This window comes from Aquarana catesbeiana, linkage group LG06, assembly GCF_042186555.1.
Source record: "Aquarana catesbeiana isolate 2022-GZ linkage group LG06, ASM4218655v1, whole genome shotgun sequence".
Taxonomy (NCBI): domain Eukaryota; kingdom Metazoa; phylum Chordata; class Amphibia; order Anura; family Ranidae; genus Aquarana; species Aquarana catesbeiana.
The window spans coordinates 374954157-374972080 of NC_133329.1; the positions used below are offsets into that span (position 1 = coordinate 374954157).

Consider the following 17924-nt stretch of genomic DNA (forward strand, 5'->3'; position numbering starts at 1 on the left):
TTCTCTCTTCCTCCAGTTGAACCATCCCCCACACAGTTAAAAATCACTCCCTAGGAGCACACTTAACCCTTTGATTGCCCCTGATGTTAACCCCTTTCCTGCCAGGATCATTTATACAGTGACAGTGCATTTTTTAGCACTGATCACTATTAGTATTATAGTATTAGTGTCACTAGTCCCCAAAAAGTGTCACTTAATGTCCAATTTGTCCGCCGCAATGTCGCAGTCCCACTAAAAATCACCGATCACCTCCATTACTAGTAAAAATAAAAATGCCATAAAAATATCCCATAGTTTGTAGATTCGATACCTTTTTGTGCAAACTAACCAATATACGCTTAGTGGGATTTATTTTTACCAAAAATATGTAGCAGAATACATATTGGCCTAAATTTATAAAGAAATTAGATTTATTTAAATTTTTTTTTATTGGATGTGTTTTATAGCAGAAAGTAAAGAATATTAAAATAAAAACCACAGAGGTGATCAAATACCACCAAAAGAAAGCTCTATTTGTGGGGAAAAAAGGACATAAATTTGTTTGGGTACAGCGACGCATGAATGTCAGTTAAAGCAACGCAGTGGCGTATCGCAAAAAAATGGCCTGGTCATGAAGGGGTGAAACCTTGAAAGGCTGAAGTGGTTAAAGAAAATTAATTCAAAATTGAAACGCGTTGAGTTCCACACGTAACAATTTGCCAAAGTTTGCCTGCATTTGATTCAAATTTGGTGACATGTGGTGTTAGGTTGTTATGATATAATGGGTATTATGGGCTAATTTGGCCATCCCTATTATCAGCCATGTTGTTTTATAAATTTGTGTTTATAAATTTTGTAATAAAAATGTATTATTTTTATAATTTGTGCTGGTATTTCGTGCTGGCTAAAAAAAAAAAAAAAATGTTCAGTTTTTTTGTTTTGGAGTGTAACTATACTTTTCCTTTTTAAATCTAAAGGGTTTCTTTTGGAACTTTTAGTACCCATCATGAGCTGCTTGACCTGCTGCCTGCTTTATCCAAAAAAAATGCCAGGAGCTCTGAACATCCTCTTCTCTACCCCCGGCTAATAAAAAAAGTTGGCTAGGCATTTTATTAGACTTGAACTTCAGTTTCCTCACTGTCCCAACAAAGCCTAGAAACTTCAGACTTTCTCAGGAAACTGGATTCTTTGGGACATCCGAACAAAATAGCTCATCATTAAATGCCTGCACATGGATTATAAGGAAATACAAGTTCCCATGCTAAATGACCATTTCAGAGAACTCAGGATAAAAGGATGCAAGTCCCGTGCCCATGTTCCACAAGCCTCATTCTTTCATCTGCTTTCATTTAAAACCAATGAAACGTCCACACCGAGTTCAGCAGAACGGTCCATTTTAATATCTTAGGGCATCTGTAGCGATTTCTGCAATTGGCTGAAAGAGTAAAACTGGCGACTTCGGTTCGCACCATAAATCTACATGAGATCTGTACAGCATGCATCAAGCAACAGACAGAATGTCAATAGGAAACTTACAAAAACACCATCATTTTTTAGCTTGGACAATATATTTACACATTACTTATCTTTTACATAAAATCTATTCCAAACACAACAGTTTCCTTTGTAAATATTTACTCCTATTTAAAAGTTAAATGCGTATCTGAGTTGAATGTTAAAAACTGCAATGAAGCTCAGTTTTCAGGTGAAATTCAAACTTGTACATGGCTTTCTAAAGCGGTATTAAACCCAAAAAAATGAAAATATTGTAGCTTAACCATTTCAGCCCCGGAAAGATTTACCCCCTTAATGACCAGGTCATCTTTTGCGATACGGCACTGCGTCGATTTAACTGACAATTGCGCGGCCATGCAACGTTGTACACAAACAAAATGTATGTCCTTTTTTCCCCCCAAAAATAGAGCTTTCTTTTGGTGGTATTTGATCACCTCTGCAGTTTTTATTTTTTGCTCTATAAGATAAAAAAAAGACCAACAATTTTGAAAAAAAAAAGCAATATTTTGTACTTTTTGCTATAATAAATACCCCGCCAAAAATGTAAAAAAACGAATTTCTTCATGAGTTTAGGCCAATATGTATTCTTCTACATATTTTTGGTAACAAAAAATCACAATAAGCTTATATTGATATGGCATTTTTATTATGAATTTTTTTTTTACCAGTAATGGCGGTGATCAGCGATTTTTAGCGGGACTGCGACATTGCTGTGGACAAATCGGACACTTCTGACACTTTTTTGGGACCATTGACATTTATACAGTGATCAGAGCTAAAAATAGCAACTAATTACTGTATGAATGTCATTGGCAGGGAATGGGTTAAAAGAGGGGCGATCAAAAGGTTACGTGTTCCCTGGGGAGTGTTTCTAACTGTGGGGGGGGGAGGGGACTGACTTGGAGAAGAGAGAGATCGCTGTTACTGATCACCAGGAATAGCTGATCTCTCTCTTCTCCCCTGTCAGAATGGGGATCTGTCTTTTTACATTGACGGATTGTTGTTCGGGCTCTCTGTGGAGCGATCGCGGGGTGGCCAGAGCATGCCTGCTATTGCTCTTAAAGCAGCCGATGTACACCTATGGCGATTTGCGCAGTCGTGCCGACCTGCCGCGGTATAATGACGGTGGCTGGTCGGCAAGCGGTTAACAATCCTTAAAAAGGTTGTAAAGGCAGAAGATTTTTTTACCTTAGTGCATTTTATTATTTCTATGCTCCGGGCTCTGACAGGCTGGCTGAAGAGCACAGTGATTGGCTAAAGCATCAGTCTACATAGCATGGGGGGTGATCAGTGGCAGCTGAACAGACTACGGATCGGATGGAAGTCTGGCGGATTAGATGGAAGTCAGATGTAAATGGACAGGCTATCTGTTTACATTCGACCGCCCATAGAGTGGAGCGGGCGTTGTCTGTGTCTGCTCTGCACCAGCCATTCACCTTCTCGACAGGGATCAGCGGACAGATTCCCTACTGAGCAGGAGGACTCCAGCAGAGCCCACCCCATGTGTAAAGGACCTTTGTCTGTGGTTTTCTGTCTGTCTTTCTCTTTCTTTGTGCTTTTATATGGTTTCAATAAGGACGATAGCCCAATCCTGTTCCAGAAAAGAAGTTGCTGACACTGACAATGTTAACCCTTTAGGCTCCTGGTAAAGCTTTGAGTTGTTATTAACTTTGTTATGGCCTTTGTGAAAAGCATATTCATTTCAATATACTTTTATAGTGTTTAAGACGTGTTCAGACTTTTTTTGCTCAACTAGAATCTGGGTGCACACCTTGCACCCCCATAGTTTTTACATTCTGTAGCTCTGAGCACAGAGATGCAAACTGACCGTGCAAGCACAGATCAGCTTCTGTGTGTGGTCAATTTTGAACAAGGAAGACGAGGGACTGGTCAGTTCAACCTGGTATTCTATATATAAGGAATACAGTACATCAACTTATTGGATACTTTGATTTGATATATGCAAATATGTTAAAGTGGTTGTTAAGCTACTCTGACTTCATTATGCCATCTGCTCTGTCTTCTAATCCTGTATGCCCCTGTGGGTATTATTTAAAAAAGAAAATGCAGATTATACCTGATTTCAGAGCGTCTATCAGCGCTCACGTGACTGGCCGGCTCTCTCCTCTCCCCATCTGGCAGCTTCAGTGGGCGGGGCTGAGAAACCTCCACTGACGTCAGCCAGGAGGGGAGGAGGAGAGGAGGAGAGAGCCAACCGGTCACGTGAGCACCGAGAGGCGTTCTAAAATCAGGTACCTCTATAATCTGCATTTTGTTTATAAATCACATACAACAGGGCAGTGTTTCTCAACTCCTGTCCTCAAGGCGCACCAACAGGTCATGTTTTCAGGATTTCCACTATTTTGCACAGGTGATTTGATCAGTTTCACTGCTTTAGTAATTACCACAGCCGTTTCATCTGAGGGAAATCCTGAAAACATGACCTGTTGGTGCGCCTTGAGGACTGGAGTTGAGAAACACTGCAACAGGGGCACACAGGATTAGGAGACAGATAGTATGAAAATTAAATTTTTATTTTAGCCACAGGAGGGGGGGGGGGGGGGTCGGGCACTGTCACTAGCTGACAGGTAGGGAGGGGAGGCGAGAGAGCACAGAGGAGAGCAGACAGGAGACAGGGGCACGTAAACTGACCACGTTGTCAGGGCTCAGCAACCATGACAAACCGTGGTCAGTTTACACAGAGGAGGGGAGAAACTGGCAGGATCAGCCAGGTATTTCAGGTGTTACAGGGGACCAAACTACACAGCACAAGCACCGTGCTGTACAACATTCTTTAAAGGGACATGGTCCAATTTTTAAAAAAAAATTTTTAGGGTAACAAAGACACACATAGAAATAAATTCTATATTTAGGGTAACATACACTTTAATTTATAAAATAAGTTTTCAACTCATTAATAATTACCTGATATTTGACTTTAAAGTGCAAGTTCATGCTTCATTAAGAAAAACCTAAATAGCCCCCCCCCCCACTATATAAAATGCCCCCAAACAGAACTGGCCTTATTATCTGCATGGACACGTTAAAAAACGATATGCATTACGTACAAAACTTAAGAAGGTAAACAATTCCTGTCTATTTAAAAAAAAAAAAAAAAAGGTGGGGGTCTTAAAAAAAGTGAAAACATCTGAGTAAGAGTGATCTTAATGGGGAAAGGTGTTCTCTTATGAACTGCTAACGTTCTGTCAGTGATAAAACTGCTGGCAGCCTCTGATATGATTCCTTTATCTTAAAATGGTTCACAATAAAAAAAGGTGTCCTTAAACGTCAAGGCAATTTTAGTATACTAAAAAGCTAAATGTAACTCCACTTACATGGGAAAAAAAAATTAGCAACAAAAAATAATAATAATGTAGTATTTGGAATTGCTACACAAGCCATGTTGTAATTTAACATTATTAAAACCCACCTTTCTTGTCAATCTGCAGCTGCTGTAATTTTCTTTAAAATTCAATGCAATATGGAACCCTAGAGTCCTTTTGTAAACAATTGGCGTACAGAACACCCCCAGAATTGTAATTTCCTGCTCTCGTGATTGGCTTACTGATTTTCACAGATGTCTGCACTAGTTACAAGTTACAAGTTACTAGTCAAATTTTAAGCACCCCCTGCAATAGAAACGTTTTGGTGATATACTCCCCAAGGCTTACACACATCTAAAGTGATGCAGACACTGCAGCTCTCCTCCTTAGAACACAGAGAGTGCACCAGCTGATTATAACGAACCAGTCACTCCCATTCAGAATAAGCATGCCATCAGTCTGATGAAGCAAACAGGTAGGAGTCTGCTACAAAGTTTGTCAAAATCCCTGCAATGTACATTGATCACCCAAAGGGGAGTGTTTTCTTCTCAACAAAAGTAGAGCCACTCTTTAAACATGTTATATCTTTAAGAAATAAAGATTTTGTGTGAATTTCATCAGATTCTTTAAAAATGTGTGTGTTTGCATGTACAGTGTGGGACTGTCATGTCTTGATGATGTCAGGTGTCTTAGAGCACTGCAGCATGAGTAAGAAGAAGCTGCAGGGACTGGTCTAGCAGCAGGGAGATGCAGAGAAATGGGTAAGCAAATTCGATTTTTTTTGTTCCCCTAGACCAGGGGTCTCCAAACTTTATAAACAAAGAGCTGGTTTAGGGCCATCAGACTTTGTGGCGGCCAGACTGTAGCCAGTAAAATTAAAAAATGCCCCAGCATAAGTGGGAGCAGACCATGTCTCAGGCTTGGTCATCAATGGGAATAAAATGTATATAGCACCTGTGGTCGATAGGAGGAGGAGGAATAGTGCCCCATCATTGGTGTTAGTGGGAGAAATAATGCATCATCATTGGGGTCGGTGGAAGGAATAGTGCCCCATCATTGGTGTCCCTGGATGAAATAGTGCCTGGTATTAGTGGGAGGAATGATGCCTCATCATTGGTGATCATGGAAGAATTAGTTCCTCATATCAGTGGGAGGAACAGTGCCCGAAGGGCCAGATAAAGGTAAGAAAAGGGCCACATCTGTCCGGCGGGACACAGTTTAGAGACCACCACCCTAGACCAAAGGAGCAATTAACCCTTGCAGTGCAGGCACAGCCCCACTGCAAGGGATCATTTTTTAGTCAAGCAATTACTTGCAGGGAGGAGGGGGAAAGGGGAATGAGTTCAGAGGGTGGTGATAAATGGGGAGTACTCGGAATGGTCAGGGGTGGGTAGTGGGGTCCCCCAGGGTTCTGTGCTAGGACCATTCCTGTTTATTTTGTTCATAAACGACCTGGAGGATGGGATAAACAGTTCAATCTCTGTATTTGCAGACAATACTAAGCTAAGCAGGGCAATAACTTCTCCGCAGGATGTGGAAATCTTGCAAAAAGATCTGAACAAATTAATGGGGTGGGCAACTACATGGCAAAAGAGGATCAATGTAGAAAAATGTAAAATAAAGCATTTGGGTGGCAAAAATATGAATGCAATGGGGGGGAGAACCTCTGGGGGAATCTAGGATGGAAAAGGACCTGGGGGTCCTAGTAGATGATAGGCTCAGCAATGGCATGCAATGCCAAGCTGCTGCTAATAAAGCAAACAGAATATTGGCATGCATTAAAAGGGGGATCAACTCCAGAGATAAAACGATAATTCTCCCGCTCTACAAGACTCTGGTCCGGCCGCACCTGGAGTATGCTGTCCAGTTCTGGGCACCAGTCCTCAGGAAGGATGTGCTGGAAATGGAGCGAGTACAAAGAAGGGCAACAAAGCTAATAAAGGATCTGGAGGATCTTAGTTATGAGGAAAGGTTGGGAGAACTGAACTTATTCTCTCTGGAGAAGAGACGCTTGAGAGGGGATATGAGTTCAATATACAAATACCGTACTGGTGACCCCACAATAGGGATAAAACTTTTTCGCAGAAGAGAGTTTAACAAGACTCGTGGCCACTCATTAAAATTAGAAGAAAAGAGGTTTACCTTAAACTACGTAGAGGGTTCTTTACTGTAAGGGCGGCAAGGATGTGGAATTCCCTTCCACAGGCGGAGGTCTCATCGGGGAGGATTGATAGTTTCAAAAAACTATTAGATAAGCACCTGAATGACCACAATATACAGGGATATACAATGTAATACTGACATATAATCACACACATAGGTTGGACTTGATGAACTTGTGTCTATTTTCAACCTCACCCACTATGTAACTATGTAATTATGGCTTGGGCATGGGGCTCTCTGTTTCTGTGGACACAGGGAGACTCATCTGCGGGAGCCACCTTTGACTGCGAGAACGAGTATTTGAAAGTAACTTTATGGGGCCACCTATAGAAAGTAATCAAAAAATGGGAGAATTTTCAGTTGACAAATTAAAAGCAGCCACAGGCTTTAATGAAAAGCAAACAGTTCAACATGGTATATGCGGAGAACTTCAGCGCTTTCTATGTATATATAATACATTTTTCTTGGGGGGGGGGAATTTACTAACACTTTGAGGTATTTTTCTGATTGAGGTATTTCAGGAAAAATATGGCTACTAAATGGGGCTGATGACCATAGGAAATCACTGTATTAAACAATATACGGCCAGAAAAGTTATGAGGGCTAAGCAAATGCTAGTGACTTTCATTCGGAATTTTTTTATAAATAGAGCTCTTTAAATCAGAGTTTATTATGTTGAATCCATGGCAATGATTTACTAAAGAAGAAGAGAATGCTCACGTAACCACTTAACTGGACTGGGCTATTTTCCATGGGGCTGCATATTTGTGTACTTCCCTTCAAGTTGGGAGCGCACCGCACGACGTGCTCCCAGCACAGTGACCAGGGTCTCACCGAGAGCCCCAGGCCCCGTTCAAGCAATCGGGAGCTGGAACATCTGATTCTGGGTCACCTGATTCCTGTGATTGTGAAGCCCGCACCTGTGTTTTATGTCTCTGTGAATGGACGGTAAAGATACATTGTATCTTTCTCTGTCCTTGCAAAGATAGCAAAAAAAAGTGTGTGTAGAAAAAATAATAATAATAATACTACAATTAAAAAAATAATTTAAAAAAATACCTAGATCAAGGTTTGATCTAGGTCAATGCCAGGGTTAGTGTTTTGGTCAAGGTCAGGGTTAAAGGTCAATGCCAGGCTCAAAGGTCAGGGTAGTTATTTTTTGGACTGGATTTTTTATTTTTTTTTTATTAGGATCAGTGTCAATGTGTTTTAGGTAGGATAAAAAAATCAAAATGCGCACTATATTTTCTGGGCTATACGACGGGTACAAACAATAACTAACATACACTATATTACCAAAAGTATTGGGACGCCTGCCTTTACACACACATGAACTTTATTGGCATCTCAGTCTTAGTCCGCAGGGTTCAATATTGAGTTGGCCCACCCTTTCCTGCTATAACAGCTTCAACTCCTCTGGGAAGGCTGCCCACAAGGTTTAGGAGTGTGTCTATGGGAATGTTTGACCATTCTTCCAGAAGCTTATTTTTTAGGGCAGGCACTGATGTTGGACGAGAAGGCCTGGCTCGCACTTTCCGCTCTAATTCATCCCAAAGGTGTTCTGTCAGGTTGAGGTCAAGACTCTGTGCAGGCCAGTCAAGTTCCTCCACCCCAAACTCGTGTATTGATGTATTTATGGACCTTGCTTTGTGCACTGGTGTGCAGTCATGTTGGAACAGGAAGGGGCCATCCCCAAACTGTTCCCACAAAGTTGGGAGCATGAAATTGTCCAAAATGTCTTGGTATACTGCTGCCTTAAGAGTTCCCTTCACTGGAACTAAGGTGCCAAGCCCAGCCCCTGAAAAAACAACCCCATACCATAATCCCCCCTCCACAAAATGATTTGAACCAGTGAACAAAGCAAGGTCCATAAAGACATGGATGAGCGAGTTTGGGGTGGAGGAACTTGACTAGCCTGCACAGAAGAGTTGAAGCTGTTATAGCTGCAAAGAGTGGGCCAACACAATATTGAACCCTATGGACTAAAACTGGGATGTCATTAAAGTGGATGTAAACCCGAATTTTTTTTTTTTTTTTTTTTTTTTTTTTAGGTATCATACTGCAGAGTATAAGATTTCCTACCATTTGAGCCCAGTCTTGCCACACAGAGTTAATCCATCTCTGAGCAATCCCCTTTTATTGTTCAGTGAGATAAATCTTGACAAACTGAGAAAAACTTTGTCAAATCCTCCCCCTTGCTGTGAGTGACAGGTGATTTACATATCTCGTGCACTAGCCTAAGACATGCATTATTTTTTAATTCCCTCCCCCACTCCTTTCTACAACAGCTCTGCAAGGATTGGCTGTTCCACACCTCACCATGATTTGGCATGCTGAAGTCATGTGGTTACTTTCCTGTCTTTTCACTGGATATTAGAGATCATAGCAGAAGTTCAGTGTTAGAAATACACAGGAGAAAATGCATATTGACAAGGGGAGTGTAGAGGTGGGCGGGGAGACTACTGACATCACGACTCCACCCACCGAGCTCCAGACAACAGACCCGCCCACAGAATCTGCAGTTTTTTTCGGGTCTAATAACAGACAGAGGGGAGACATTTGACAGGTAAAGGTACATGTAGGAGGCGTGTATATCATTATAGATAACCCCTATGGCAGTAGTTTAGAAAGGATGACATTGGGTTTACATCCACTTTAAAGATCATGTGTGTGTAAAGGCAGGCGTCTCAATACTTTTGGTAATATAGTGTATGTGGTATTGCTGCGATTACCAGGAGTGGGAGAATTTGTTTTGGGTTGTTCCTTGGTAGGTAGTAGCAAGAAATATACAGCTAAATTAATTTTAAAAATGGTTTACTAATTTAGGCCAGTTTTCCTTTGATAATAAAAAAAATCAGAGGATATCAATTACCATTTACCACCAAATGAAAGCCCAATTTGTCTTGAAAAAAACAAGGTATCATCCGCCTGAATGCACAAAGTAGTTGAGATAATATGTACAGTTTTACTAACACATATCAAAGTTGCAAAAATGGGGTTAGGCATTAAGATTTGTTTTACCCTTAGGTGCAAATTAACAAAGTGGATATTCAGAAAAGCTAAATAAACTTCAACCAACCAATTGCATGTTAGCCAAAAATACAGTTTTTAAAAAAAAAAACTTCCTTTTACATGATTGGGTATTCAAAGTGAATACAGAATCCTCCTACTTATTCAGTAAATTGACTGGTATGCATAAAAATACACATTTTATACACATATGCACCATTGTAAATACCTACTCTGAATGTTTTTCACTTGCTTTGTATAACAAATTAACAGTAAAAAGTGCATAAAAAATGTTAAAGGGGTTGTAAAGGTTCACGTATTTTCACCTTAATGCATCCTATGCATTAAGGTGAAAAAACACCCGACAATGCTGGCCCCCCCAGCCCCCCCATTTTACTTACCTGACCCCTCAATAGTCCCGCGCTCGCTCCCAACATCCTCTTCGCCGCTCAGCCTGGCCGTCGATTGGCTAGAGTGGATGGATTGAAAGCAGCGCAGCCCGCAAGAACTAAACACCATGCGAGAGAGCTCGCATAAAGGTGTTTAGTTCTTGCGGGGAGGAGCCGAGACAGCCGCCGAGGGACCCCAGAAGAGCAGGTTCGGGGCCACTCTGTGCAAAACGAGATGCGCAGTGGAGGTAAGTATAACATGTTTGTTATTTTTTTTTAAAAAATAAAATACCTTTACAACCCCTTTAAGAAAGCACATAGATGCAGATATACAATTCACAAATATGTGGAACCTACATAAAAAAAGTTAATATTACAACAGCTCATGAAAACATCCCTAAATCTAATATGTAATCAATTGCACATCTGAAAAGTTCATAGCAGATACAAACTACAGTTATACTTACATTGGAACTGGTATTTGCTTTTCAAAAGATAATTTCTGGAACGGTTTAACTTTATCCAGAGAGCCAGGCAGTGTTTGTAAATAAATGATAGTAACCATAATAAAATAATCATTAGGTACTGAAGGCAAAAATGCATCTAAACCGCTGAAATTTGAGGAGGAAGCTGAAAAAGCAACAAATCAGTTAAAGCGGATCTTCCACGGCAAACAGAAGGTCTGCTTTTTTTGACAGCCCCCCATCTTAACTAGCATAAAAGACCATTGTAAACAAACTATTGGTCCCAAAATCCACAGCCCCTGCCACCAATGCTTCTGGAGATCACGAGGGGAATGCCACCATGCCTTTTTGGCAGAGCCGCAGGCTCAAACTCCTACGGGAATACATTCTTGCAAGGCCTGGAGTGCATTCTCTTGAGATTTCAAGCTCTTCTAGAAGGCATGATAAAATTACCTGTGCCTCCCGAAAGGCTGGGGTGGGGGGTGGGGGTGGGTGGTAAGTATCTTTTATTTATTTTGGACAATTTTTGTTACCAATGGCTTTTTGTACTATTTTTGATGGGGCGGGAGGGGTCAATCAGACAGGCGGACCTTCAGTTTGCCATGGAAGAGGCTCCTTAACATATTTGTTATTTTCCAAGTTTCCTTGATGGAATGACTTTTTGATGAACGGTTTGTTTATAAATGGCTTTTTATGCCATTTGCAATGGGGAAAGCGGAGGGGCCAGAGAGCTTTCAAAAAGTGGACCTTTCATTTGCCGCAAAAGGTCCATTTTAAATAACTTTTTAAGGGTATAGATGCGACTACAGGCTTCAAAGACTTGAGGGCACAATTAGAGACATGATCTAATGCCCAATGATAAATTAGAAACACCAGCATATTCTTCTATCCCTTTGTTTTTTTAGTGAATACTACCATTTTAAACTTTTGAAAAGTAAAAGTCCTGCCTAAGAGATGACAACATGGCTTACTGCTACTTACCTGTCCAATGGCCACTAAGGCAATTGGTGTGGCTTAGTCCTGAAAGCCCATCTCCAGGCAAATCTATCATTTCTTTTTTAGTAGAGTGTGGAAGAATTTTGCCTCATACACACGAGCAGACTTTTCAACGGACTAGGTCCGGCAGTCTTTCCGACGGACTTTGCAGCGTAGGTCCACCGGGCTTTCAAACGAACGGACTTGGACACACACGATCACACTAAAGTCCGACGGATTTGTACGTGATGACGTATGACCGGACTAAAATAAGGAAGTTGATAGCCAGTAGCCAATAGCTGCCCTAGTTTTGGTTTTAGTCTGTCGGACTAGCATACAGACGAGCAAATTTTTCGACCGGACTCGAGTCCGTCGGAAAGATTTGAAACATGTTTTATTTCTAGGTCTTTTGGGAAAAAAAAGTCCGCTGGAGCCCACACACGATCAAATTATCTGACGGAGTCCGGTCCGCCGGACCAAGTCTTCCGGAAAGTCCGCTCGTGTGTACGCGGCATAACAACAACTGTTATGGTTTTATTGCTACCTATGCGCTTATGGGGAGATCTCCCATCATTTTCTACTATGCAGAGACAGATGACATCTGTAAAAATCAGGAATATAAAGACTTTCCCTAGCACAACTTTGTAGAGTGATAATCTTGCCCTTTATTCATGTAAACCAAATAGCATCACAAGTCAATATTTCGGGACCTCGCAGGATCCCATTTTCAAGGCAGAGTAGTTTCTTGGGAGTGTATGATGGAGCTATCCACCAATTCACTACAACATCTGAAAACAAACTGTGAGTGATCCTGTAAAGAGTGTGATGGATACAACACAACTTAGCAACACCTGGCTGAGACGTTAACCCTTGTTCACTGAAAAATAAAGTTTTGGCTAGACCTGAGATTAAAGTCAAGGACATCAGGCCCCGTTAACAAGGTTATACAAGTTAAAAAAAGGCAAATCTATCCTAGTTTTTGGTAAGGTGTATCCAGTATGTTTACTTTTTAAAAGTTTAAAGCTGAACGTAAAATAAAAAAAAAAATATGCTTGTTAAGTCTAGGGGTCCCTCCAACAGGCTTCCCCTGCATTGTGAAACCAGCCCCCAAAGCTTCATCACTTTGACACTCCAGACAGCAGTCACACTCTTGCATTGTACATGAAGACAGGTACAACCCGACGCATTGGAGTGTGACTGCTGTCCAGAGTGCCAAAGTGATGAGGCTTTCGGGACCAGTAGCACAATGCAGGAATAAATGGACTAACCCTTCCCTGCATAGTGCTTCCACTATAGTCTTACACCTCCAAGTTCCATTATCTTCAATTTATTTGTGAACTCATTCTTTTTTCTTTTCTTCTTTTTTTTTTTTTCTCTTATTGGCGCTGCTACAACTTATGCAGAAAACCACATTTTTATAAGTTCAGTGCTGAAAGCATTTATTTTATACAGAACTGAGAACAGCCAGCTGAATACCTTTAATGATTCCTTTGTCCTGTAAGGTCTTTAGTGATGGCCGTCGGGTAATAAACTTCTTTAGTCTGGTTTTAACACGGTTTTTTTCAGATGTGTCCGAAGCACTGTAGTTTAATCTGAATGCTGGAGACAAAAGAAGAAGGAAGAGTGTGTTACAATCCAGTTTCAGACATATGTGAAATATGTACGATATACAGTATGTTATTTAATTGTACACTTGTGCTCGGAAAAGTCTGTTCTCTTCTACTTGTTGAAACAGGCTAGACAGGCATAAACAACCAGATAGCACAGAACCGATATCTGACTGTAGGTGCATGTGCACAGGCAGGATGACCTGTGATGAAAATGAGGTCTGATGAACTCCATTGTGAGTCGGGAGAATAGGGAGTCACGTTGAACACAGTGCCACCCTCATTTCTCCAATATTCACAAGTTAGTGACAAAACAATTTGATTTACATCTTTTGTCTGTAGTGGCCAGGCAGAGAACTGACGCGTTTCATATACCCCCCACAAAAACAACACAGCCAGCTCAAGACTCAAAATAGACCATCAGAAGTCAAACTCCATTAAGCTGAAGTCTTCTAGTGGAAGTCAGGCCGTAAATGCCCTGTCTGCTATGTGACTGCTTAATAGGGATGAGCTTCGAGTTAGAGTCGAACTCATGTTCGACTTGAACATCGGCTGTTCGCCAGTTCGCCGAACAGCGAACAATTTGGGGTGTTTACGGCAAATTCGAAAGCCGCGGAACACCCTTTAAATGTCTATTGGAGAAATCAAAACCGCTAATTTTAAAGGCTTACATGTTATTGTCATAAACAGTGTTTGGGGACCTGGGTCCTGCCTCAGGGGACATGTATCAATGCAAAAAAAAGTTTTAAAAATGGCCGCTTTTTCATATCAAGTTCATTGATAAAAACGGCATGGGATTTCCCCATAGGGGAACCCCGAACCAAATTTTTTAAAAAAATGGCGTGGGGGTCCCCCTAAATTCCATACCAGGCCCTTCAGGTCTGGTATGGATATTAAGGAGAACCCCGCCCCAAAATTTTTTAAAAAATGGCGTGGGGGTCCCCCCTTCAGGTCTGGTATGGATTTTAAGGGGAACTCCGCGCCAAAATTTTTAAAAAAATGGCGTGGGTCCCCCCAAAAATCCATACCAGACACGCAACCTGGCAGGCCGCAGGAAAAGAGGGGGGACGAGAGAGCGCTCCCCCTCCTGAACCGTACCAGGCCACATGTCCTCAACATTGGGAGGGTGCTTTGGGGTTGCGGCCCACCAAAGCACCTTGTCCCCTTGTTGATGAGGACAAGGGCCTCATCCCCACAACCCTTGGCCGGTGGTTGTGGGGGTCTGCGGTCGGGGGGGCTTATCGGAATCTGGAAGCTCCCTTTAACAAGGGGACCCCCAGATCCCGCCCCCCCTGTGTGAAATCGTAATGTACCATTTAACAAAAAAAGTGTCAAAAATGTTAAAAATGACAAGACACAGTTTTTGAAAATTCATTTATTTAAAGTCTTCTTCTTTCCATCTTCTTCGGGTCTTCTTCCTTCCTTCTTCCCCCACCTTCTTCTTCCTCTGGTTCTTCCTCCGATCCTCTGCTTCTGGCTCCAGTGCTCTCGTCCGGCATCTTCCTTCGCGGCGTCTGCTTCCCCGCTTTGTTCTTGGGCCGATCCGCATCCATGGGAGGCTCCCGCTGTGTGACGCTTCTCTTCTTCTGACACTTCTAAAATAACAGAGGGCGGGGCCAACCGGTGACCCCACCCCCCTCTGACGCACAGGGACTTGATGGGGACTTTCCTATGGCTTTCCCCATGACGTCAGAGGGGGCGGGGTCACTCGGTTACGTAACGCAAAAATAAATATGTAATAAAACTGCCATAAATCTGCCCTATTTTGTAGATGGAATAACTGTATTAAAAAAACAATAATTGTAGATGCAAACCAAAATCAATATACACTAATGCCGCGTAGACACAATCGCACATTCCGACAACAAAATCCATGGATTTTTTCAGACGGATGTTGGCTCAAACTTGTCTTGCATACACACGGTCACACAAATCTTGTCGGAAATTCCAAACGTCAAGAATGCGGTGACGTACAACACGTACGACGAGTTCAATAGCCAGTGCGGCTCTTCTACTTGACTCCAAGCATGCGTCAAACTTTGTGCGTCAGAATTGTGTACACACGATCAGAATATACGACAACGGATTTTGCTGTCGGAAAATTTGAGATCCAGATCTCAAATTTTGCGTGACAGAAATTCCGATGGAAAATGTCCGATGGAGCCTACACACGGTTGGAATTTCCGACAATGAGCTCCCATCTAACATTTTCCGTTGGAAAATCCGACCGTGTGTATGGGGCATTACTATTAAATTATAGATATTGGAATTTCCTTTCAAATTTGGCTGTTAGTGAACATAACAAAGATGAATTTATCCGAAGTTATGAATTATCCGAAAAAACGAATGCTATATCTAAACGAGTGGAATGTAACTAATTAATAATAATAAATAACAATAATAATAATAATAATAATAATAAAAACAATTTGAAAAAGCAAAAATCCGAAAACTCAAAATAATAGCTTACTAACTAATATTAACTAACTATTAAATTATAGGTATTGGAATTTCCTTTCAAATTTGGCTGTTAGTGAACATAACGGATACGAATTTATCCAAAGTTACGAATTATCCGAAACAACGAATGTCGCATCTAAACAGATGGAAAGGAACGAATTAATAATAAATAATAATAATAAAATGTTTTTATTATTATTATTATTATTATTATTATTATTATTATTATTGTTATTTATTATTAATTAGTTCCTTTCCATCTGTTTAGATGCGGCATTCGTTGTTTCGGATAATTCATAACTTTGGATAAATTCGTATCCGTTATGTTCACTAACAGCCAAATTTGAAAGGAAATTCCAATACCTATAATTTAATAGTTAGTTAATATTAGTTAGTAAGCTATTATTTTGAGTTTTCGGATTTTTGCTTTTCCAAATTTTGGAATTTTCTTTCTTATTTTCGAATTTCTGAATTTCCGAATTTTTGAATTTACAAATTTTTGAATTTCAGAATTTCTGGATTTTTGAATTTACAAATTTACAAATTTGGATCTTTACGATTGACCCAAAAAATGAAATAAAAAAAAAACAAAAAACAAAAACGAATGAAACGAAAAAACGAATGCCCTGTACACACGATCGCACATTGCGACAACAAAATCCATCGGATTTTTTCTGATGAATGTTGACTCAAACTTGTCCTGCATACACACGGTCACACAAATTTGGTCTGAAATTCCGAACGTCAAGGATGCGGTGACGTACAACACGTTACGACGAGCCGAGAAAAATGAAGTTCAACAGCCAGTGCTGCTCTTCTGCTTGATTCCGAACATGCATGGCACTTTGTGTGCCGGAATTGTCTACACACGATCAGAATTTTGTTGTCGGAAAATTTTAGAGCCAACTCTCAAACTTTGTGTGTCCGAAATTCCGATGGAAAAAGTTCGATGGAGCCCACACACGGTCGGAATTTCCAACAACAAGCTCCGATCGTACATTTTCCGTCGGAAAGTCCAATTGTGTGTACGGGGCATAACACATTTTTCGGGAGTGCACATGTCTACTGTTTTCCTTGTCTTTGCATTGGGGCTGCATTGGGCAACACTGCCCAATGCAGCCCAGTGTGGCTGGTGTGACCTTCCCCTTACATCTTATTCACATGGCAGTTCTAACACGATGATCACATGGCTTTGTTTACAGGTTATCATTTGGGTTCCAATAGGGTTAGCAGGGTCAACATTTTTTTTCACCAGAAGAAATCCTAAATAGTTACAGTAGATGAAACTTCCCTAACCCTCAGGATCCATTTAAAGTTCATTGGACTTTTAAAAGCCACCCAAATCACCTTAGTTTCCTTATTGACCATTTCACAGATTGGCAAAATTTTGCCAAAATTTTTACCATTTTCACCAAAATTTCTACAGAACAAAAACTTCCAATTTCACTCCAATCCCTACGAACCTTCAGAAGTTTCAGACCGCCGACATCCATCCCAGACAGGAGCATCAGTTTTGAGTGGACTGATCCTTTAAGGCATAGTTAAAAATACAGAGCAGTATGTTCATCTCACATATTCCCAGGTATTTAAATAAACAGCTTAAATTAACTCATTGCACTCCTGAGAGACAAAGTGAAGCAGTATCTTGACCGAGCTGATTTTCATTTACATTAGCCAATTATTTCTCAAGTATCTGGGGGATGTTTGGATTTGCAGCCTTGGACGTATGACTTTATAATCCAAACTTCTAACACACTTTGTGCCTCGCTGATATCAAGGGAGCTAAACTTGCCAAATTGTTCATTTAAAGTAAATAAAAGATAGCCAATTAAGGAAAGTAAAATATAAACACATGCCCATGATAATAAGAGGAGCATTCTCCTGTCGTTTTACTACTGAATTTAGTAGAACGCGTCTTCTTTTTCCCACAACACCAGCTGACCTTACAGATACTTCCCCTGAACTTGTAATCGCCTGAAAAAAAAAAAAAGACACTTCTACTGGAACATGCAAGAAGAAAATATTATAATATCTTCCAAG

General features: G+C 40.9%; 1 protein-coding gene across 2 annotated transcripts in view; it reads right to left on the reverse strand.

Annotated features, from left to right (window-relative positions):
- Positions 1-17924, reverse strand: part of ARHGAP15 (Rho GTPase activating protein 15) — a 911406-nt gene that overhangs the window by 350081 nt on the left and 543401 nt on the right. For both annotated transcript variants that reach the window (XM_073634231.1, XM_073634232.1), the window contains exon 10: positions 13294-13416. In XM_073634231.1, the coding sequence (XP_073490332.1) occupies positions 13294-13416 (123 nt within the window). The remainder of the gene's footprint in view (positions 1-13293; positions 13417-17924) is intronic.